The sequence below is a fragment of the Crocuta crocuta genome, unplaced genomic scaffold (genome assembly GCF_008692635.1).
Source record: "Crocuta crocuta isolate KB4526 unplaced genomic scaffold, BGI_CrCroc_1.0 scaffold516, whole genome shotgun sequence".
Taxonomy (NCBI): domain Eukaryota; kingdom Metazoa; phylum Chordata; class Mammalia; order Carnivora; family Hyaenidae; genus Crocuta; species Crocuta crocuta.
Window position 1 is genome coordinate 2,654,732 of NW_027529538.1, and position 24,419 is coordinate 2,679,150.

Sequence of the window (24,419 nt, forward strand, 5' to 3'; positions counted from 1 at the left end):
AGAGGTGTATACAATTTGAGTCATTTTCAAACTATGTCAGGGAGAAAAAGAAGATAATCCCACAAACAAGTAACTTGGTGACCAGACCTTGCGGGTCCAGAGGCCACTGCAAGAATGCTGTCTCCACTGAACTGACAATGTTCAAGCTGGAAACTGTCTGTTGCCATATAACCCACAAATTATTTAGCTGTTTCTTCTCTTGCTACATCAAGAGTCACAGATTGCATACCACAGGTGGCCTGGAGTAGTGGTCAGTAGTAGCTTGTGTCTTTCTCTCCTTTTGATTGTGTGGGCTTGGGCCAATCACTTGATATCTTTTGTCTCAGTTTCTTCATCTGTAAAGCAGAGTGAATTAGGCCAGCCTCCTCAATTCATTGCAATTCTGTTAGTCTGCCTGGCTCAAAACTGGACCATGGACAGCTCCCCACCTCCCTTCTTGGTTCTAAAACGTTGGCTGGAAGGACAGCATCAGCTACACATCCTCCTTGAGTTAGCTCATTTGAAGACCTTTCACCACTGATTTGGTGGAGTCAGGTCTCCAACTGCCTTTCCTCATGCAGTGTACAGAGTAATCTAGAGTTCTCTGAGCTCCTCTTGTAGCTATAGAGAAAGCTGATTTGAGAGAGAAATGAAGCAAAGCAGAGAACAAGACTAGAAGGCAGACATCATCTCCATTAGGTTAGCCTGTCATTTATTACCCTCTGTCTGCTCAGTTAAATCTCAATCAAGAAGACGTAAGTATAGTCTCCCACTTTGTCTCCAGCTACCTAAATGCAGTGAAATAGTGTGGCTGGACAGCTCCCTTCAGAACATGGCAGCTGTTGTGTGTTTCATTGTCATAGAAGAACCAGCAAGGCTGAAATGATTGGGAGTAAGGCAGTTTTCCTGAAGCTTGATTTCTCTGAAAGAGCATTCTGTTTTGTATTTGAGGGGATTTGAGGGGTAGGATAGAGGTAGGCATTCTGTCATTATGTATCAAAAATGTCACTTAGAAGAAAGACTTTGACTCCACACATTTGTGGAATAGACTTCCCCAAGCACCTCTATATCTTTATAGGGACAAAATCAACAAGGTTGGAGAGGTGCATGTGCACTTGCACAATGTGGCAGAGTGAAGAAATCTTCTCTTTCAGGGTCAAGAAATCACACAGATTGTAGCGTGGATTTTCACTCTCAAGTACTTCCTGTGACCTGTGGTGAGGTGAAGGGGATGTTATATAAGAAGAAACTGAAACAAGGTGAGTTCCAGGTGTACTGTGTCAATTACATAACAGTCAAGGGATTGAGGCTGCAGTTTGGCTCCAGGGAAGGAGGAAGGGATCCCTAAGTTGCTATGTTTATACCTTCAGAAATCACTCCCACATGGAAATGTCCATGGGGATGCCCAAGGAACCAAAAAGAAGCAAATCAGAATTAAAAAGGAAGAAGCCCTCAACCTCTACCTTCATATCCTCTCTCCCTTCTGGATGATCACCACCAGGGCAGGGTGTTGATATGGTGGGAAGAGTACAGAATTTAGAATTGGAAGTGTGAACTCACCCACACCTATGCCAGGAGATGTAGAGTAGAGAGTAGAGACCTTTCTGAGCTTGAAGTAAGGTTTTTTTTCCTCATCTAAAAAAGGAGATAATAATTAAAAACCTACCTCACAGTATAGCTATGAGGAATTAATTTATGTAATTGGTTTAAAATATTTAAATAGCTTCACTGAGACATAGTCCCATATCATTCAGTTTCCCACTCAGAGTATAGAATTTAGCATTGAATTTTGTTTGCGTTTTCCCAGGATTGTTCAGCCATCACCACAACCTAATCTCAGAACATTTGTATCTGTCTCCCACTTAAAGCAAACACCATGTCTATTTGCAGTCAGTAAGCATTCCCAGCTAATCCCACTGCCAAGCCCTAAGCAGTCACTGATCTATTTTCTGCTTAATAATTTGGCCTATTCTAGGTATTTCATATAAATGGAATTATTTAATAGGAATACTTTTATGGCTGGGCTCTTTCACTTTAGCATGATGTTTTCAAGGTTCATCCATGTAATAGCATGTATTAGTGCTTTATTATTTTTTTTGCCAGATAATATATTTCATGGTATGAATACACTGTATACATCATTCATTCATCACTTTGGGTTGTTTTCATTCTTTAGCTATTATGGCCAATGCTGTTTTGAATATTAATATATAAAGTTTTGTGTGAACAAGTGTTTTCAATTTTTTGCTTATAGACCTGGAGTGCAACCACTGGTTCATATGCTCAATCTATATTTAATTTATTAAGGAAACACCAAAATGTTTTCCACAGTGACTGCACTATTTTATATTCCCACCAGCAATGTATGAGGGCCCCAATTTTTCTACTTCCTCGTCAACATTTGTTGTTGTCTGATTTTTTTTTTATTACGACTATCCCAGTGGGTGTGAAGTGGTTTCTCATTGTGGTTTTGATGTGTGTTTTTCTAATGGCTGAGAAATTCTGTTTAGCATATGATTATCTTTTATGAATAGCTTAATTTTCCACTGGTTAACACTTCACAATTATTTTTTTAACTTTATTATTTATGTATTTATTTATTTGTTTGTTTATGAGAGAATACAAATGAGGGAGGGGTAGAGAGAAAGAAACACAGAAATCCAAGCAGGCTCTGTGCCATCAGTGCAGAGCCCAGCGTAGGGCTCAAACCCATGAATTGTGAGATCATGACCTGAGCCAAGATCAAGAGTCAGATAGTCAATGAACTGAGCCACCTATGTGCCCCCATAATTATTTTTAATATCAGCTATCTGTGATTTTAAGTATGGGAAAATCTCTGCTCAATAATGCCATTACGTTGGATAAAAAATGTTGTAATAAAGGCTACAGATATTGAGTGGTGCCGTTCTGAGCTCAGCCTCAACTTGAGGTTCTTGCCCCCACATTGCACCCAAGGGCCATTGGAGATTCTGGCCTGTTCTCTTTCCCCAGCAAATTGAGATCCTCTCACCCTTCAGGTTCACTTGCTTTTCCTTTGTAGATGATTTTGAAATACTTTTAAAAGGTAGATTTTGATGGTAATCATCACCTTGTTGTTGCATGAGGTTTAAAAAAATGTTGCCCCAAGGCAGCAAATCTCCTTTGAGGGGACTTACAGTCTAGATTTTGGGAGTCTGAAGGCTGAAAAGGAAGACTAGACTCTCCTGCTACACATCTGGAGCCCAATTTGGGTGGCTCCAGATGCATTGTGGTAGGAGTCCATCATCTGAGTTCTGAAGACAAAGAGGGCTCAGAATCAACTTACCCTGGTCTTACAGGATCCTTGGTGAGGTCTATACAGAGTGAGGATGGAAAATGGTTCACCCCCAGGGAATTTGAAATCAGAGGAGGCTACGCAAGATCAAAGAACTGGAAGCTGAGTGTGCGCTGTGGTAGGAGGCCCCTACGATGGCTGATGGAGGTATTCCAGGGACTGGAGCAGATTGACTCCAATGTTGTATGGTCATTATTTGCTCACCAAGTTTTTGTTGAGTTATAGCTAAAAAGCTGATACCCCTGAGTTTATCCACTTACCCAGCAAGAGATGACCCACATTCATAACCTCTGTACAATGCCACATCACTGCCTGAAAGAGGGCTCTGCCTGGATAGAGGCTGAAGCTTGGAGGAGGGAGAGGTTACTGTGACTCAGGTGCATGCAGACAACTTCACGTAATACACTGAAAGGAGACAGTGTACAGTCATACAAATGGAAAGAAGCTACTGCAGAGAAAAAATGGCATGAAAACCAGAATTGCAACTGAAGTAACTCTGTGGGTTGGGGTAGACAGGTTGTGTATATTAGGCATGATCCATCAATTAGAGTTCTTTATGGATGGATTTAATATCAGCCCAAGGAATTTAAACTCATAATATAGACAGTGAAAAATCAATGAATTCTTCTGAGCTGTGAAACGACATATTTGAAACAGTATTTTAGACAACCATGGAGCCTTGAAATGATTTCCATGTCTTTTAGCCCAAAGAAACTTTTATTCAGCCTGCAATGCTCATCTCAAATGTCTTCCCTCTCTGGGCTCCATGAGCCCACTTGTAAGACCATTATTATACTGTTTTATGCTTATCTTTCCATGTATTCCCTTTTTCTCTCTAGACACCTCTAAAATTTGTCCATATTTGTGTTCCCAAGATTGTCCAAAGTGTCTGATACCCAGTACACATGGGATAAGTGTGTGTTGATTGAATTTCTCTGGTCAATGGACTCAGCATGAGTGGCATTGGCAGGAATGGAAAAGAAGTGGGAGGTGTCAAAGAGATTGTGAAGAAAAACCTCTTAAAACTTGGGGGGAAAGCACAAGAGAAAAGAAAAAAGTTCTAAAGTTCCATTGCTTGAAATTCTACCATTGACTGAATTCTGGAAATACAGGTGAAGAGAGGGAGATGGTTTGTCATTTAGCCACCCTGGCTTTGAGTTGATTGTCAGACACCCAGGTAGAAATATATGGGAAAAGGCTAAAATGCCAGACTCACAATCCAGAAACATATGTAACCACATACTAGGATCTTTTTGTTTTTCAGAAAGGATTTCTACATAATCCTCTAAGAAAATCTTTCAAGAAAAGAAAGGTGATTATTATGTCACTTTTTATAAGTTCTCATCACATAACGGATGTTATTATGTACAATTATATATTGTTTTCAGTTGAGTTATTATAATTAAGCTTCCTCCAACTCTTCTTCCCTCTTTTTGAGCATGTGACTTCAGAGTTGCTACTTTTTAAAATGTTTATTTACTTACTTTGAGAGAGAGAGAGAGCATGAGCCAGGGAGGGGCAGAGAGAGAGGGAGAATCCCAAGCAGGCCCCATGTTGTCAGCATGAAGCCTGATGCGGGGCTTAATCCCATGAACCATAAGCCCATGACCTAGCTGAAATCAAGAGTTGGTTGCTTAACTGCCTGAACCATCCATGCACCCACCTCCCTTTTATTAATTTATTTTATTTTGAGAGAAAGAGGCAGAGCATGAGAGGGGGAGAGAGGCAGAGGGAGAGAGGGAGAGAATCTCAAGCAGGCTCCATGCTCAGTGTGGAGCCTGAAGGGGGACTTGATCCCACAACCCTGGGATCATGACCTAAGTAGAAATCAAGAGTCAGACATTGAAAAGACTGAGCCACCCAGGTGCCCCTCAAATCCAGATTTTTAAAAAACTCATTGTTACTTAAATGAAATCTGATGGAGCAAATTTGTTCATGGTGATTCAGATGACCCCTCTCTGGTAGACAGTCTATTCTGGGCCATATATGAAACCATATTATTCCATCTGATAGATAACAAAAGGCATATTTTTTTTTCTGATCCATTTAATCCCCTTTCACATTCCATTTAAATCTACACACACACATATGGAATTCCTTTTAGGGGAAATAATTTGCCCTTCTTGAGGACAATGCATTTGGGAAGGAAGTTTGGGGGAGATTGATGTATCATACAGGAGGGACCAATCTGGAATTTTTTTTTACTTTGATGCTACCCTTTCAGCTACACCAGAGGGGCTGTACAGACCTCCTTTCTATCTGAGAAAATGATTCCTCCCTCAGTGGAAGAAGTCTATGTAGACAACAAATGAACAGCTTAAGAGCAGTGTAGATTCAAGACAAAGTGATGGTTTTTCCAAGATTGGGTACAAGTAAGAACTTAATGGGGAGCAGGAAATGAGACATGTCATTCTTTTTTTTTTTTTTCAAACTTGTTTTTAATGTTCTATTTATTTCTAGGAGAGAGAGAGACAACGTGAGCAAGGGAGGGTCAGAGAGAGAGGGAGTCACAGACTCTTAAACAGGCTCCAGGCTCTGAGCAGGCAGTCAGCACAGAGCCCGACGCGGGGCTCGAACCCACGAACCGCGAGATCATGACCTAAGCGAAAGTCGGACGCTTAACCGACTAAGCCACCCAGGCGCCCCATGAGACATGTCATTCTTACATACTTCAGGCAGGAGTGGTCATCTGAGACATTCACAGGCTTCTAAGATAGGTCAAGCATACATAGCCAGGCAATGGGACTTCATCTTTCACTGGGAATGGGAATATCTAATGTTCTGGATTGTTTGACCTTTCAGTCCTTGGGATATTTCATCCCCTGGATTTCCTTTAGGAAAGTGATCTATTTAGTATTTTAAAGACCAGCATCTGTATCATTCCCCAGGTGTCAAGACTCACTCAGTTAGGGGTGCCTGGCTGGCTCAGTTGGTAGAGCACGCAACTCTTGATTTCAGGATTGTGAGTTCAAACCCTATATTAGTCATAGAGCTTACTTTAAAAAATGAAATTAAAATTTAAAAAAATAGCATAAAGTAGTTAGATTACCCCTGTGAGCTTACAACTTCTTATCAACAGGGTCGACCCTTATCAATAGGTGCAACACTTTTTAGCAACAAGCCTCAGTTGCCTCTATATTTTGTCTTCCCGTGAGCTCCCCAAAGTGGAAAATCTCAGGACCCAATATACCTCCATGAGTCCTCTGTGAGTCTCAGAACCTCTTTTGCTTATAGAGCCCCTTGGCTTTTGGAAACTTCAGTATCACTCTTGAAACCAAGTGATAGCTTATTGGCTCTTGCCAAGGGTCACTAATACCTTTTGGTGACAGCTGCTGTGTTATAAAATAATATATTCTTCCAGTATATCATATGCTAATATTTCTTAAGAGATAGCAAATAATCTCTTTTCCTAAATTAAGCAATATTCATTTATCTACTCATTCATATAATTACCAAGCTCATACTAAATGTCGGGTGGCCATTAGAGATGATTGAAATAATATTCCTGACCTCGAGGATTGTTTCAACCTCAAATTCTAACATGGAAGATTAACCAAGGGGGAGAAGGAGGGAAATTTTAGGTCACCCAGAGAAAGGGGCAATGACATGGTCACTTCTCAGGTCATTATTCCATGGATCACTTGTCTATAAGTACTCTGTCTTGGGTGGAGATAAAAGCTGCATTCCAGAGGGAAGGAAGCCAGGTCATTCTACTGAATATGCAAAAGAATTCTAAGTCTAGTGAGTCATAGTCAACTACCTCTGAAAAGCTGACATCTTTTTCGGAGGAGAGAGGAGGGTGAACTTCTGGAAGAAGAGCTGCAGCACTGGGGACCTTGGGCACATTTTTTCTTTAGGACTGTGCTCTGGGAGAACTGTGAAAGGCAGTGGAGTTCTCTGGGACATTCCCGTGGATTCCAGGACTCTGGGTCCAGTGGTCACTGAGGGCTGTTGGTGATGAGTTATCGACCTGATTCTTTCATTACACCTCCTCCCAGTGGAACGATACTTTCTAATGTAGAGAAAAATGCCTGAGGGCCCCTCAAAGTAGGAGAACCAGTGGAGTCTCTCCAGTTCCATCTGTGGAAACCAAGGCCAGGCTCCCTGCATGGCTTCACAAAGGCCTACCTTGGGTCGGAAATCCAGGAAATTGAACTTGCATTGGCCAAACAGTGGTATTTTGGTACTTTTTATTCTCCAAGTAGATATATAGGTCCACAAAGCTAGGTATGAAATAATGGGTAGACTGTAGCTTGAATTCCTCAACAAATGCTGTTAAATAAGGGATGGATGCAATCCTAATATTCAATATTGTCATTCAATCTTTCTCTCTTTTCAACAGACAATGCCAAAATCTCACAACGATACCTTAGTTCACCCTCATGTAAGTACGACACCTCTAACCCCAGAATAATCCAGACCTTGTCCTTCCGTGTACTATCTGTGTCATTGCTGCATTTCCCTAAAGCATGCTCATGCTCAGTTGGGGCATGTCGCTGTGTGATGAGCAGAGAACAGCAGGTGTATCACCCACACCAGGGAGATGGTTCTGGACTTGGTGCCTCTGCATGAAAACATCCTTTCCTGTTTGTTTAGTAAAACCATCCTGTTTCCTCATTTCCCCTTGCAAGTGAGTATGGGAGCTCAGGGGACAAATTTCTAGTCCCCTGGGGCCTCTAGAACCTGGGCTGAAGTGGAAATAGCCAGAGCTGGCCTGCAGATTAGGGGTAAGGAGCAAATTTGAAAGAAGAGCAGCATTTTAAAGAAGGCAATAGTGAAGGAAATGGAAGATCCCAAATATCCACTCCAAAGTGCGGCACAGCTAAGATCAGCCAGAAGGAACAGGCTGGGCCAAGCTGGTGAGTCCACGGGGTAGACCCTGTTGTAAGTCCTGCAGAGAAATGCATACAAAGCAGTTGGGCCCTTTATGGAGGCCATGTATCCAGTCTCAAGGGAGCCATCAAGGTGCTGAACTGGTTAGGACTGAAGCCATCACCACGCAACCAATCACAGGGTGGTCCCACATGGTTGCTGGCTTATAAGATCTATCAAAACACTCTCTATGCTAAATCATGCTATGATTCCTTTCATTGCAACAAAATAGACATTTCAGGCATAGTCACCTTTGCATAACTTCAGGGGTAACACTCAGACAGTTTTCACAAGCAGTAAAACTGACATAGGCCATCCAACAGAGGAGGGATAGTCATATAGTTCTGCATGTACTTTACCTCCAAAGCAATCCCCCAACAAGATTTAGATCCTATCCACACTGATTTTTGACCCTAAGCCTAGGGAGTCTTCAATCATCTAAACAGCTCTCGAGTCCAGTGTTTGGGTGTCTTGTTTGGGATGGATGGAGACCCTCCCCCATGTTTATAATCTTTCCAGGGGTAGATATTATGGGCCACCTCAACATTGACTTTTGATATCGCTATGCCCAATAACCAGACTTTGCTCAGGCTAAATCCCACCTTGGGCTGCATACTTAGTCACCTGAGGACTTTTGAAAAACAATATTACCTGGATTCCACTCTGTAGGAAATTCTGACTTAAAAAGTCTTGGGCTGTGTCTTGGGCATTAGGATTGCTTGAAAGTACCAAATATTCTGATACATAAAATCACCCATTTTTTAATTAAAGAAGAATACCAATGGCTGTGCCCACCCAATCTCTGGCATTGGGACCAGGACATTAATATTTTACGTACTCTCTCCAAATGATTTTAATGTGCAACTGGATTAAGAAACAAAGAGCTGAATCTGTTAAAAAGTATATGTATGGGAGATTCTTAAACATTGGTTGTATTTGTTGTTTCCTTGTTCTTCTGGAAAGAGGGTCATTACTTCCTCAAGGTTGATGATCATAATCTAGGAGTGTCTGCACCGATGAGAAGAAAATTGGCCCCATGGTTCCATGCCAGAGCAGCCTCAGCCCCAGCTGGAGGTGTCTCTGAGGATCCCCTGAGACACTGAATGGGAGTTTTTGGCTAGACATTCACTGGGGCTAGCACTTCCTCATATAGGGCCATTTTGAAAAACAAAAGAAATAGCTAGAACCCCTTTCACCCAATATAAGCCAAAAACAAGATTCAGAATAATGGTTAATGAATGTCTTTTCACCTTTTATCACTTTCCACACTAAGGAGTTTACTCCGTCTAATTAAATTCTCAATATTTCACCCTTCCATGATTGTATTTCTTCATTGAAGTATAGGCAAATGCCTTTAATAGTTTATTTCAGGAACTTGTTTTATCAGCAAGGTAATAATACTATTCCAAGTCATAAAATCATCTTGTTTTGCTACTAGTCTTTCTGTGTTAGAATCTCTGGTTTTGTATGGAGAATTTTTCTGATCTGACACACAGGCATCACTCCTGTGCATCTTGGGCATCACTATGGACCATGGTTTCTTCTGAAGTCTACACTCCATGCTGGTCCTTCATACTCAGGGAGAAGCATAGATATGTTCATACAGGTTCACACAGAGGCAGCGAGTTATAGCTACACAGTGGTTGTCTGCCAGGGTTTCACCAGGGATGCCAACATTGTTTCTCCTAGCTGGGAAACTCCGATGTGTGTGAGATGTGTCGGGATGGAGGAGAGCTGTTCTGTTGTGACACCTGTTCAAGATCCTTTCACGAGGACTGTCACATCCCACCTGTGGAAACTGAGAGGTTTGTGAGATGAAGTTCTCCCACCCAGATTATGAACCCCTCCTCCTGCCATAGGAGGAACTCTCCCTGCAGAAAGAAGGATCAGGGCCATAGGTATGGGTTCCAGCAGCGTGATCTAGCTGATTTAAAACACTGGCAGCAGGAGGGAATACTGTTATTTGCTGTCCTCTGGGATGCTGAGGCTGGTGTCTGGGTCCCTTGCCTACATAGTGCTACTGTCCCTTTGAGAAGCTTTTCTAGCCCCAAGCCCTGTTCATAGAGGTGAGCACACCAGATTTTTGTGATCTGCACTTTTTCAGAAAGGCAGGAAATGTGGCCTGGCTCGTGCGTTTTACCATGGACTCAACAGGCTGATAGAAACCTGGTCCTTCGGGGTTAAGGCTCAGTTTTGACATGCAGACGTGGCAGGCAGGGTTCCCAGCAGCTCAGAGAGGAAAAGAAAGGCTCACCACTCACCTTAACCCCACCCTCCATGCACAGAGCCTGCTATTGCCACCCTCAATGGGCTCAGGCCCCACATGGGGGTCCTGGAGTCTCTGGGTGGGATCTGCTTCATCTTCCAGCTATGTCTACCAGCCATGTCTAAAAGGAGGACAATGGCAGCCATAGGGACAGTGGCTGTTTCCAGGGGCCTTGCCCTTGCTTACTTTTGCTTGGCCTCCCAGGAGCCCGTGGAGTTGCACCTTCTGCAGGATGGAGTCTTTGCGAAGGCAGCAGTGTCACAGGGAATCTGAGGTCCTGGAGAGGCAGATGCATCCCGAGGAGCAGATGGTGAGCAGGGTGCAAACCCCAAGACTTCTCCTTACCCCTGACAGTGAGAAGTCCAACAGGTCTAGGGTGAGGGGAAGGGTGCCCAAGGGAGCCTGCTCTTCCAAGCCATGTCTCAATCATGCTGAAATCATACTGCAGAAAATATAACTCAGCTATTACATGTCTGTTTCTATAAGCCAACATGTTTGGGGAAAGTTCCAGAAGACAGTGTTAAGTCATGTCTCTGCCTGGGCATGTGAATGAGCTCAATGTCTCCAAACTGCTGTGAGTTCACAGGCGTCTTCTTTTGCAGAAATGTGAGTTCCTTCTCTTGAAGGTCTATTGCCATTCAGAGAGCTCCTTTTTTTCGAAGATTCCATACTATTATTATGTAAGTAACAACAACCAACCATGATTACAGGCTGCCATAATGTTCCCTGACTTTCACACAGGCAATGGGGGGATTTGTGATCGGAATCCCATAAGAGGGAGAGCATGAGCTGCCATTTTCTTTACCTTGTATCTGTGCTGGAGTTCAGGAAATCCACTGGAGACAGACATTGAAAACTATACCAGTAATTCTCCCATTGATATTTTTCCCCCCACCAGATTAAAGAGGTTTCTCAAAACCTAAAGGAACCCATGTGGTTGGACAAAATCAAGAAGAAGCTAAATAAACAGGGTTACCCCAGAGTAGAGGGGTTTGTGCAGGACATGCGCCTCATCTTTCAGAACCACAGGGCATCTTACAAGGTAAGAGGCTCTCTCTGCTTCCATTTCATTTCCTTTCCGCTGAGTCGCTCTGCCCTCATTTTCTGGTGCCTGGAAAATTTTACATTTCCCTCACCCTATGACAAGCCTGCACAAGGAAGGGTTCTAGAAATGAATGACTTTTCCATTTCAGGACTTGAGGTCACCACAGCAGAGTAGCAGTGAGTCAGAAGGTATTTCTGCAACCAGAACCCCAGGACCCTGAGAGCTCATTCCCCTCCTCAAGGGTGACAGGTGCCCGCAGAGAGCAGTGGAATCCTGCCTGCTCCAAACCCAAAGAGGAGAGAATGACATCTTAAAGTTATATGACCCTTCTTACCTCTCCCCAGATCAACTCAACTTGTTAGAAGCCCCAATTCCAAATTTCTTTGCATGTGAATGCAGCATGAAGTTTACAGGGGTCACCAGAGAGGACTAGAAGTTTCAGGGAAGCAAGATGGCTCATTGTACTTAGACTGTGCTCTTTGATGTTTTCAAAAGACATACATGGCTTTTCTAAGTCTCACTAAAATAAACAACCCAAACCAAATAAGTCAGAGTGTTAAGTATGCGAATGATTTCCCATTTCTGTCTACTTATCAAAAATAATTGTGCACATAGGAAACAAAAGTTGTTCTTAGCTGTATAAGTCTTTAAGCTTCTACCTGTTAATGTAACTTAGGTATTTAAGACAAAGTCCTAAATATTTTGATTGCAAGCTGTGTAATAATACCTAATGAGAATTGCTATTTTTGTCTATATGTCTTTTCTCTTTATGATTTTTTTTTTCAGTACAATGACTTTGGACTAATGGGACTTAGACTGGAGGCAGAATTTGAGAAGAAATTCAAGGAAGTGTTTGCTATTGAGGAAGCAAATGAGAGCAGTTCACTGGTGTAGTGGAGGCTGTTGGCACCCTGGAAAATCTCCTTTTTGGGCAGAACTTTCATGTCCCAGCTGCTCTGAGGGTTGGCTGCTATTGGCACTCTTCCCCAAAGTATCACCTTCTGCCAATGCCAGCTTCACCTGGAGATTACACACCTTTTGGGCCTGGAGGTCAGCTTCCAGCCCCAAGGTGGAACCGACTTGTAGTGATCCATGCTCCTTCATTCTCCATGAGATCAGGCTGGAGCTAGTCTCCAGCTGGTACCAATCCATGCTTGGCTTTTCCCACCATGCTATCCTGTTTCCCTCATCCCTTTTCTTTTGAAAAGATTCTCATAATAAATCAGTTACTCAAGAGACTCTGCTTCTAAGGAATCCAATGTAAACTATTGATCCTAGCAAGCAGGACTTGAGGATGGGGTTCTGATGTGAGGTCACGGTCTAGCCAGACGGTGACAAGTGGAATGTTGAGAGTACCTGGGGTTTTACAACCATCTCACTGCCAAAACGTTCACCTGTAGGAAACTGGATGAGCTATAGGGGAATACTATATAGGGGTATACTAGCTAGAACAATTTTCTGACATTTACAAAAGGATAAATAGTATCCGTAACAAGTGTGGATTTTCGATGGCTATTGCTAAGTGCCACTAATATGTTGGTAAGAGTAAAAGACAGGCTTAAAGCTATTAATCATCTAACCCAAAATCACCACCATCCCTGAAGCTGGAAAGTAGGCAGCAAGGAAGGCCTGGCTCTGATTTTAAGAAGGGCAGAACTTCAGAGAAAACTGAATTCTAAGCTCAGGGTAGCCTTCTATGCCAAAGTTAGGGCACTAATAAAGAAAGGGTGAAGACCTGAAACTCTCTAGGTCGATGTACATGAGAACTCTGAACTCTAGATCCCTCTGAGCCCAATAGGCCTGCAGAAGAGAACTCCTGCTCTTGCTTTGGAGACAGATCCTTACCACCCCACCTCTTGCCTGAATGAAGACTATGCAGAGTAGCTTCAGTATGACCTAACTGGGAGTGTCTTGCATGGGCTTGCTAGGTGAAAAGAGGGCTCTACTCCAGTGCAGCTGAAGGACTGGGCCAACATGTACCAGCAGATGCCAGGGGATTGTGTGTGGGAGCAGATCCTGAATGAAGAAAGGGGAATATGAAATTTGAAAGAGAATTGTTGATACAGGCGCACTCTCCTGTGCCACAGAACTTAATTAGCCTGGCAGGGGCCAGAGGTGATGATTCTAATATGCTCCTAGGTGACTCTTAGAGGCTTGCTATAAGGCAGGATACACCCTGGATGAAACAGAAGTAGACATACTATATTTGGTAAGGCAGATTATGGAAAAGGAAAATCTAAAAGCCTAGTGAAATTGGCATGATTCTATTCTCTCCAGCTGGAAAAACCACCTATATGTGACTGTTCCTCAGGAGGCCTCAGAGACACTAACTTACCAAGGTGATAAAGAACACACTGCCGAGGAGACAACAGCATCCTTGAGATGCGTAGCAAGGGCTGTCCTCTGTAGGTTGGAATGATGTGGGAATGTTTTACAGAACTGAATTCTAGCAATGGAAATGATTGGAGAACAAAAGCAGGGAGTAGCATTTAACTGTCAAGCACGATGATGTAACTTCTGTAATGCAGCAAGGTTAGAATGATAGCCATGGGGCCTTGTCCATGGATGTCTCTGGAGATAGCTTGCAGGACAAGGTGTTCTTATAGGCAAGACAAATGGGCAACGAACAAGGATAGTGCTTCATACATACCATCAAAAGAGATTAAAAATAGATGATCAGATAGCTGAGTTCAGCTGACTCAATGAAAAGTCAAGATCCCTTGTCCAGTTTCCAGACCTGAGTCAATTCTTGGACCCAAAACCTGCTGATGGAAATGAAGGAAGGTCTCATAAGAAAAGAACTTTGCAAATGTACACATAGTGATTTCCTCGGTTCTTTACCAAAAGGACCAATGGTCTTTTATTCTAGAAACCATATGTCATAGAAAGGAAAATATATAGATCTTTCAAAGGTTGTTGAATACAGCATCTGAATTCAATGCTACTCTAGGAACATAAAGCACCATCATGGTCCTTGTTGAGTAGAGTATGTGGAGGTCAGGTTATATCCATGTCACAATCGGTCGACTCAATCCATGGAGCCACCACACTTCCTGAGGGTATACGTGGAAGGGACATATGTAGAAGTTGGGTAAACTGGTTATTTAACCTACAAAGTACCCTGTGAAATAATAATCACTGTCTTAAGAAAAGCCCAGTGGAAGGCCCTGAAACTGGAATTTCCCATGGTGAAAAGAGTCAAAAAACAATGTCATATTCCTGGGCTGGAGAATGACAGAGATTAGTGCCATCTGCAAAGACTTAAAAGATGCAGCTACTGTATCCTCATTACCTCTCCATTTGTGCTTGTCTCTGCAGAAGCTACTTGGTTCATGNGGGTCGACTCAATCCATGGAGCCACCACACTTCCTGAGGGTATATGTGGAAGGGACATATGTAGAAGTACCCTGTGAAATAATGATCACTGTCTTAAGAAAAGCCCAGTGGAAGGCCCTGAAACTGGAATTTCCCATGGTGAAAAGAGTCAAAAAACAATGTCATATTCCTGGGCTGGAGAATGACAGAGATTAGTGCCATCTGCAAAGACTTAAAAGATGCAGCTACTGTATCCTCATTACCTCTCCATTTGTGCTTGTCTCTGCAGAAGCTACTTGGTTCATGGCTACTAGAAATGTCAACAAGTAGTAGCACCCATTACAGCTGTTGTGCTAAATGTGTTATCTTTTATTTTTTAAATTTTTTTAAATGTGCTATCTCTTAAAGCAGAGTAGCATGTCCTATGGTATGTGCTGTGCAACTGTTAATATGGAAAATGTGCTTTTAAAATATCTAGTAGGAAATAGAATCAGAAGCAGTTCATGTTCACATGGACTGGACACTTGTACACATTTATGGCCTTGCCCCAGGACCATGTGAATTCTCCTGTTCTCTGTTGCATATAGCCTGAAGAAACCTAGTCTATCTTGACACTACAATACAGTACATTAATCCACTATATTGTTGACTGTATTAGTCAGGGCTCTGCAGAGAAACAGAACCAATAGTTTTGGGAACAGAACCATGTATTTATATATACAGGGGTTTACTATATGGAATTGGCTTATGTAATTATGGATGCAGAGAATCTCCATGATATGCCATCTGTGAGCCAGAGACCCAGTAAAGATGAGGTGTAATTCCAGCCCAAGTATGAAGGCCCAAGAACCAGAGGAGCAGTGAGTGTAAATCCCAGTCTAAGAGAGTTGGAAATCCAAGAGAAAAGCTCAACTAAGCAGACAGGAAGAGAATGAATTTCCCCTTCTCCCCTTTTTCTCCGCTACCCAAACTCTTAACAGTATGGATGGTGTCCAACCATACTGGGGAGGGCAATCTACTTTACTGAGTCCACTGACTAAAATGCTGATCTCAGGGTACCTGGGTGACTCAGTAGGTTAAGTGTCTGACTTCGGCTCAAGTCATGATGTCATGGTTCATTGAGTTTGAACCCTGCATCGGGCTCCGTGCTGACAGCTCAGAGTTTGGAGCCTGCTTCGGGTTCTACATCTCCCTCTCTCTGCCACTCCCCCGTATGCATTCAGTCTCTCTCTCTCAAAACTAAATAAACACTAAAAAAATTTTTTTATTGCTGATGTCATCCAGAAACATTGTCAATGAACTACTCAGAAATAATGTTTAATTAGAGTGACCCATGGTCCAGTCAAGTGGACACAAAATGAACCATCACAGTGACAGTATGCTAATTGGATCTGAGCAGCAAAAAGTGTTGAGTGTTCTGAAAGCCTTGTTGATTCACATGTACCCCAAATGATGAGAGATAAACCCTACCAAGAATTCAGAGACAGGTCATATAGATCAGGGGTTCAGTGGTCAGGGGCATATCAGGATATCCCCTCCAAAGCTCCAAGCTATCTTCTACCACTAAGAACACAATGCTTGGTTGGCCTATCCAGGGAAGAGGAATAACCATGCTCACCAATATGATGAGAATTATTCTAGGCTTTGTAATGTGAGGGGGGCAGGTGTGTGTGTGTGTGTGTGTGTGTGTGTGTGTGTGTGAAGTGCAAGCTGGGAGGGGAACAGGGCTTATATCATCTTAACAATAAAATGTGTTCTAATCAATGTTTTTAACTTAATAGTATATAATGAGCATTGTTACATGTCAGTTAATATAGTTCTGTGTCATCCCTATCATAGCTTTTATTTTTCATTAAACCTCAATTGCAGTTGGCTCTTCTTGATTATTTTTGGTGTTGTGAATGGTGCTTATTTGTACTGAGAGACAGCAGAGCCTAGCGTTTGAGAACACAGACTGTGAAGCCAGCATAGAAGGTAGAATCCCAGCTTCTCACGAGTGTCTGTGTGTCCCTGGGCATGTTACTTGCTTCCCCTGTGCACTAGCTCCATCTGTGAAGTAGAGAAAGTAGTACATAGCTCATTGGATCATGAGGATGAATGAGTTAATATTTACTGTGCTCCTAGGAAGTGCCTGATCTCGAAAACGGTAAGTAAATAACCCACATAAGTCCTGTGTCAGCGGGGGCTCTTTGCCAGCGAGAGACTGGCTTTACCTGGGTTAAACAAAAAGATATGTTCAAACAGATGCCCAGTGGCTCATGCAGGAGCAGGAAGGCTGGGCACAGAGCCTGCAAACGGCCCCAGAACTAGGGCAGAGCAGAAGAGCAGATCCAGGAATTGTACACCAGGAACAACTCAGCCATCTTGTCAAGGAGCCACCATGGAATGTTCCGTAGCAAACTTCTCTCAAGAGTCCAACTCCCCAAAGCACCTGGCTGGCCTGGCTTGCTAGGGGCCAACTAGTGATCAGTGATCCCTCCGCTCCTGCATGACAGAGACATGTTGTCTTCTTCCCAGAGGAAACGGGGTGCCTTTAGGAAGGTGGGGGAACAGGCTGCATGACCAAGGAAATCAGGCCTGAGCAACGGGCCCTCCGAGGTAGGCCCTGGTGTCTAACAGAGGGGTGGGGCAGTGCCAGGTCGGTCAGAAGGGCTGAGGTCCCGGAACCAAGTGGAGCAGGTTGACGGAGTTCCCACTGCCTTGTGCTGTGCAGATAAAGGCTGAGTTGGTCTTCATGCTTGAAGGGAGGGCATCCACCCCACCCTCAGAACAGCAATGGCAATGAAGGGCCCTAAGCCTATCACCCCATCAGTCTGGTTTGCTTGGACTCAGTTGGGGGCTGTTTGCTGAGATGCTGGGGAGCTTGCCTATGACATTCCAGGGGGAGGGTACTGTGCCTGTGTCCCGGAGAGCTGCAGGAGGTCCTGGGGCTCTTGGTAAGGACCCCGCAGCCTGAGCCTCCCAGGGCAGCTCCTCTGGGCATCAGCTCACCCCTGCTCAGCTGGGCTGGGAGGAGGAGAGAGGGTACTCTCCAGCTCTCTTTATGTAAATGGGTTAGGAGGCTTCACAAGGCCCGAGATCAGAGCCCAGGGACTGAACTACCTGGCTGGGTTTCCTATCAGGCCAAACACTCACTCACACACACCCAGTCCGGGGGCTCTTTCTTTCCTAGGCTGTGCATAGGGAGTTAGCTCGGGAGGCAGGCAGAGGTTGGGTGTGGCCCGATTCCTTGGAAAGACAAGGCTGCGTAAAAGTAAGACGTTTGAAACAAAAGCCAAGCTCGATACAGATGGCTCCATCTCCTCTTTTAACAAAGGAAAACTAGTCTTAGGTTTCTGGGCAACAACTTGTATGGCTCATCTGTGTAGGTTTGTAAGTATTAACTCCAACTGAAATTCTAGAATAATCCATGTTTGTTCTCCCAGCATATCATTTGCTCTGTCATTTTGTTTACTGAACAAGCCCACCCTGAGTAGGTAAGCATTTGTGTTCCTGTGGGCACAGAAGTACACGATGTGCATAGTTCTGGCTGTGCCTCAACTAACAAAGGGGTGCTTTCTACTCGATGTACTGTGCATAGCATCCCTCTCCCTAGGGTGGGCAGGGGGCCTAGGGGGCACCAGAATCACTGATGTCTCCAGAAGCAGGGCTGGGCCTGGGCGTGGGCAGGGCTGGTCTACTGCTTAGGACTGAGGGCATGAGCTCCTAACCAATCAGCCTCTTCTAGAAAACTGCTAGGAACTCTGGGCAATATCCAAAGAACAACTGAAAAGTAAGCCAAAGAAGGCTGACTTTGGAGGGAATTTGAACCTCAAGAGGAAACAGCCAATGTGAGATGTTTACTGTTTATTAGCACTGAGCCATGAGAGTGGCCAGGCCAGTCTTGCATGGGGGTGACCAAAACTTTGGCAGAAAGTGCATTTTTCCTCTGGTTAGCAAAGCCAGGGAAGAAGCCCAGGGACACTAAGCTTTCTGGGTAGTGGTGAGGAAATGCTACAAAAGAGAAAGTCACAGAGAGGAACCCCAAATTTCTGTGTCTAGACCCTCCCCACATCACTGGCTGATGCCCGGGACTAAGTGACACCAGTCTGAACTAGTCTGTTCTGTGCCCGAGGAGGAGGCAGGCTGTGTAGTCTGAGCCTGGCCACGTGAGTGACCTGCTAAGACGAACTGAGCATGTTCCAATTCCAGCGAGAGGTGCCAGTCAGCTGCCCATTTAGTAAACCCAGACCCAGCCTGGATACAGGAGGTTGTGAGGAACAATAATCAATCAGATATTTATCAAACCTTAGCTGGTGCTGCTGCTCGGATCGATAGGCCTGAGGTATTTTTCATCTGACCTGAAACCACTTATTCCTACATGCCGTCAAGTCTGCGACTTTTCTCTCCCAAAATCTTCATGCAAGTTTTCCCCTGAACCCCATGGGGTGTGAAACAGAAAGAGGCTACATTGGTTCATACCAAACAATGCATTCTAGGTCCCCATAGTCGTAATCTCACCTACATCTTTACTGGAAACAAGAGTGGGGAGTGTTTAGGGACGGGGTGGCTCCCAAGCTGAGACACTTATCTTGCATCTTCGATCACATTCTGGCAGAGCTGCTGGGGAGGTAGGGAGGACCACGTTTCATCCCACCACCTCCAACGGCCCATCTACAGCTGCCTGTGTCTAGATGGGGGGAGATGCAGGACCCCGGCCTTGAGGTCTCAGGAGCACAAGTCTTAGCTATAAAATGATGTGGCCTGGGGGCGCCTGGGTGGCTCACTCGGTTAAGCGGCCAACTTCTGCTCAGGTCATTGTCTCATGGTTCGTGAGTTCGAGCCCCACGTTGAGCTCTGTGCTGACAGCTCAGAGCCTGGAGCCTGCTTCAGATTCTGTGTCTCCCTCCCTCTCTGTCCTTCCCTCACTCACACTCTGTCTGTCTCCCTCAAAAATAAATAAACATTAAAAAAAAATTTTAATGACATGGCCCCTGGCTTGTCTGGTAGCTGTGACCTCTCCTCAGGGTCACTGGGAATAGTGATGGAGTCCATGGCAGATGCACTCTGCATGTCCTTGGACATGTCTGCTTTTAGAAGTTTTTGCAGGGGCGCTTGGGTGTCTGTCAGTTAAGTGTCCGACTTCAGCTCAGGTCATGATCTCACAGTTTGTGGGTCCAAGCCCTGCGTCAGGCTCTGTGCTGACAACCAGCTCAGAGCCTGGCGCCTCTTTCGGATTCTGTGTCTCCCTCTCTCTCTGACCCTCCCCTGCTCACGCTGTCTCTCTCTCTCTCTCTCTCTCTCTCTCTCAGAAATAAATAAAACATTTAAAAATTTTTTTAAAAAAAGAAGATTTTGCAAAATCTTGTGTCATTGCCTGTGGTCTGAAGTGCCCTATAGGAGCTGGCTGATGTCTTTACTTTGTCTATTCAGGAAATACAAGACAGGCCCTGGTTTTCTACATTGTACCTTTGTCTGATGGCAAGTGGGAAATCCAGGCCCAACCTGTTCAAGCACCTGATGCAGTGAGGACACAATTTCGAATATTGGGTTCTTGCAGGAACACCTCAAGGAAATAATTATTGCCCTTCTGGTTTAGTCTGGAATCCAGGCTCTTGGATATATGTGAACTCCTCACTCACCATGACTCCACATTGAGGAGGCTAAAGTCCCCTCCAAGCCCCACTCATTTTCCCACCTTCACTCCCTAGAATTAGTCAAGGGAGGGGGTCCCATAGGCTATTGATGGAATGCCTGGAAATGGCAGAAAGGTCTCCTTTCTCTATGGAAGGGAAAGTGTCACCCTGTAGACTAATCCTGGCCATTCTCAAATGGTGGAAGAAGCTGCAGAGATGGCATTCAACCTCCAGGGAACTTTCCCTGTATTCCCTTTATGCCCCAGGATAATGGATCAGAGTCCAATGAGAGAGGTATATTTTTAGCTTCAGTGTCATTGCCTTGAGAAATCAGTACAACTATGCTGGTTGTGGTCTTGCCCATAAACCATTGTACCAGGAGACCCTGGGAGCCACCTACTCCTGACAAACCTCAGTGTAAGGTGAGACACATGATGCCCATCAGAGCTTGGTGGAACTTCAGGGCCACACCGATATGTTCCAAGGGCCACTTAAGGACTTGGCCGTACCACGTGGGTGCTTATGTACTAGTGCTGGACCCTCCAGGGTGCTAGTCCGTTTAATGGGTACAGTACTTGCACATGTGAGAAAACACATGCCCCGGGCAGGGAAAAAGCGTAGGACTTGGTCCAAGGGAGAGCTCATTAGAGCTCATAGGAGAAACTCTATTTGGGTTTCCCCGGGCCAGGCTGTTACAGCTGACAGTCTGAGAAGAACAACCTCATCGTTGTGAGGGACTTTCTCAGTCCTGGGCACAGGTGCCCAGGGAGTGCCCACGGCCTCCCTAACCACAACAATTTCTAGCAAGAGTTCCTGTTGATAAGTCAGTCTCCCTTCCCTTCCCCTCCAGGTCACGGTCAGCAGGTGTGCCCTGGACTTCTCTGTCTAGGCTATAAACTTGTTTGTGTGTGCTTGAACTGCCAAATATCAAAATGATCTCAGAATCCCATCCTTAAATCGGTTAGCCTTTATTTGGAAAGAAATAACGGCACTGCTATGACTAATTTCAAGGAGTTTCGATAGTTGCCAAAGGGATTTTCGGTTTCAGTTTCTCTGAATCGGCAACAGAATCCGGTCTCAGGAGGCTGTAATATTGAGCGAGATCACTAGGGGGAAGTGCCGACCTTCGGAAAGTGGCCCGGATGGATTTTCCCAAATTGCCCAATGGTTCTCTCCCTCCCTCCTCTCGCCCCTTAACCATTTCTTTCTCTGCCCAGATGCCTCTTCCCAGGCCCTCTTCCAAGGATTTACTTCCTTCCTTATAGAAATCCTCACATTTTCACCCCCAGCAATCCCTCTGGCTTTGTACCAACTTTGCAGCTTCAGGATTCCTCGAGTCAACCACCACCTGCATAATCGTTGAGATTCTGCTTAGAAGGAGAAGGGTCTCCACCCCACCCTAGTTCATCAAAACTGTAATATTGCCATCAAATGCCCACTGAACCCACACATGATTGTGTGACCATGCAATTGCAAGAGGGTAGGACTTCCAGCCTCTCTACCCATCTGGGGCACAGATAGACAAGAACTCATAGAAAGAGATGTATCCCATATGCTGGATTCAATTTAGGGTGTTAGTGGGCCCCTCCAAAGAGCATCCCTTTCCCTCACCTGCGTTCCAAACCAACAGATAGATATAAAAGTGAAACAGATTGGGTTCAAAATACCGTCTTTCTTCCTGATAAAAGCTACAGGGTGGGTCGTAGCTTAGTGCATAGCAAAAAAGGAATCCCTAAAACCGAACCCCCAAATTGAGCTTATCTACACACATGCAGCCTCAGGCTGCTCCAGTCAATCAGACACCCCCTAAACTCCCACAGCCCCCCAAGCTCCTGTCCCTGGGCACTTGGCTTTGGAAAAGCCAACAGAGCTCTGGCCTCTCCAGGCGTGATGAGCCCAGGAAGATGCAACAAGGAGCAGACTCACCCCTTCCACCAGAGACTCTCCCCAGAAAGGAGGGAAGGGCAGGGGGTCAAGGTGAGTCCTGCTGATGGATGTCCCTTCCAGGGACACTGGAGCAGGGCCATAGGTCCCAGGCGCTGCTCCCCTCCATTTCTACACGCACACGGGTGCCAAGGGGGTTGATCCCCTTGCCCCAGCAGCCACTGCTGCTCCTTCTATCCCTTCATCCCTACCTTAAGTTCCCAGGGACAAACCTCTGGTCCCCACAAGGGTCTCCCAGATTGGAGACTTGGCCCCACAGTGAAAGTCTGAGCAGAATCTACTCCTGGTGACACTTAAGGAGCCTGTCCTCTTGGTGGGTCCTTTGCCCCATGGTCCCTCCTCAGTGTGGCCTCTCTGGCTTTCCTGGCCTCCAGGCTGAGCACTCGGGCTACTTTCGGGACAGTGACAATGGCCCTGGCGTCAGTATTCCTTGAAGTTGTGGAAAGTGTCCCAGGGGCATCCTTGTTTCCTTCACATTAGTCCAAAAGGACTTTCAGGAGTGAAATCTACTCCTCAAGCTGGTCCTGTCATGGGTCTGGCTTTTTCCGGATCACAGAAGCTTTGTTTTCTTCAGGGAGGCCTCCAGATTCCTCAGGAGCCGCTGCTCCTACGGGGTGATGGCTGCCCAGTTGCCTATGGCCCCACGGGGACGGCTCCTTCCCTCCTTCTGAGCCAGGACCAGCCCCAGGTGGCACTGTCAACCCCAGAAGAGCCATCTGTGGATCTCCCTACCCTGCTGGCTGGCTGCTCGGTGGCCTCTATCCTGAGTGCTCATCTCAGCAACCCTAAGCAGAGCCACAGAAAAGCTGGCACATTAATGCCAACACCCGGCAGAGTGGTGGCCTGGGTCCGCCTGCTGCCCACAGACAGAGACAGGGGACACTAGAAAAGTTGTGTCAGACCTTCTCTGGGCCACATGTCCTATGGAGGTCAGAAGCCAAGGAAAGCTGTGCCCAACGGTGGCTCAGCTAACTAGTCCTTGTACCCCCGAGAGTGAGTGACAGAGGGAGAGGGGCAGAGATCCACATATGTGCAGCACCCGGTGCACAGAGACCCCGCTCGTGGTTACAGATGTCCTTAGCAGCATCCTGGAGTCCCATCCAGACTGATGTTCGCCCCTTTGGGGGGAAGACAGAACATCCACGGAAAGCGAGTAGAAACTTCCTTTCCCTGCCGTTTCAAATGTAATTGAGTCTTCTGGGTCACTTCTCATGCTCTGTGGAACTATGACCCTGCATATGAATGAGAAATCTGTGAACAGACAGGACTCCGAGACCGAGGGTCACCTCCCAGCGGGGCTCACCTGCTCATTTATGTGCTTCTAGATCATCTTGGTTCCAACCTCCGTCTCCATCCAAGGGAAGTCTGTGCCAGACAGCTTTCCAACGACTTCTCTCCAGGTGTCTCCTCATCCCTGGATGCAATTCAGAAGCAGCCCTGCGGTCAGGGCAGGGCTGAGATATTACCACTGTCACCTGAGATATTACCTTTGCACTTGAGCTATCACCACTGACACCACGTTGGCTGCAGCCTTGACGATCTCTCTCTTACCTCTGACTGATTTCCAGGAACACTAAGAACATTCCCCCTGGTTTGTGATGCTGAGCATCTGGGCTCTCTCCAGCCCTGTGTTCTCATGCTGGGACCTTTCTCAGTCTGGGTCCAGGCTCTCCCACAGGAAGGGAGACTTAAAGCTTCTGTCTTTCCCTTCCGCCCCGCCCCGCCTCCCAGCCTCTCTCCCAGAAGGTGGCAAACACACAGCTCCCCCTCCCCACCCGTTACCCTCGGAAACCTTAGATAGAAGGACAGAAACATTTATTGACTCATAGGTATTTCTGTGTCTTTGCACAGACAAGCGGCCCCCCCGGGGGCTGGCCCTGCTCCTCCAGGCCCTGACTCTCTCTCCTCCTCTGTTCCTGCTGCCACTAGTCTTGAGACCTGAGCACCGAAGTGGAGCTGCAGGCAGGAAGCAATGTCTGCCCAGCAAATGAGAGATACTTTCACTTCCTTTTTCCCCATTTGGGCGGAGCTGTGTCTGTGTGAGTCAATTCACAAACAAACTTCCTGCTC

General features: G+C 45.5%; 1 protein-coding gene across 6 annotated transcripts in view; it reads left to right on the plus strand.

The window, feature by feature from the left end:
- The window catches only part of SP140 (SP140 nuclear body protein), a 70,301-nt gene extending 57,590 nt beyond the window's left edge, over positions 1-12,711 (plus strand). For 5 of the 6 annotated variants that reach the window (XM_077761368.1, XM_077761371.1, XM_077761373.1 and 2 more), the window contains 9 exons: positions 1,134-1,238; positions 3,297-3,439; positions 4,557-4,604; positions 7,635-7,676; positions 9,854-9,969; positions 10,635-10,740; positions 11,033-11,110; positions 11,329-11,472; positions 12,262-12,711. In XM_077761368.1, the coding sequence (XP_077617494.1) occupies positions 1,134-1,238; positions 3,297-3,439; positions 4,557-4,604; positions 7,635-7,676; positions 9,854-9,969; positions 10,635-10,740; positions 11,033-11,110; positions 11,329-11,472; positions 12,262-12,369 (890 nt within the window). In that variant the 3' untranslated portion in view covers positions 12,370-12,711. The remainder of the gene's footprint in view (positions 1-1,133; positions 1,239-3,296; positions 3,440-4,556; positions 4,605-7,634; positions 7,677-9,853; positions 9,970-10,634; positions 10,741-11,032; positions 11,111-11,328; positions 11,473-12,261) is intronic. The other variant, XM_077761372.1, reaches the window with a different exon arrangement.
- Positions 12,712-24,419: the final 11,708 nt, after the last annotated feature.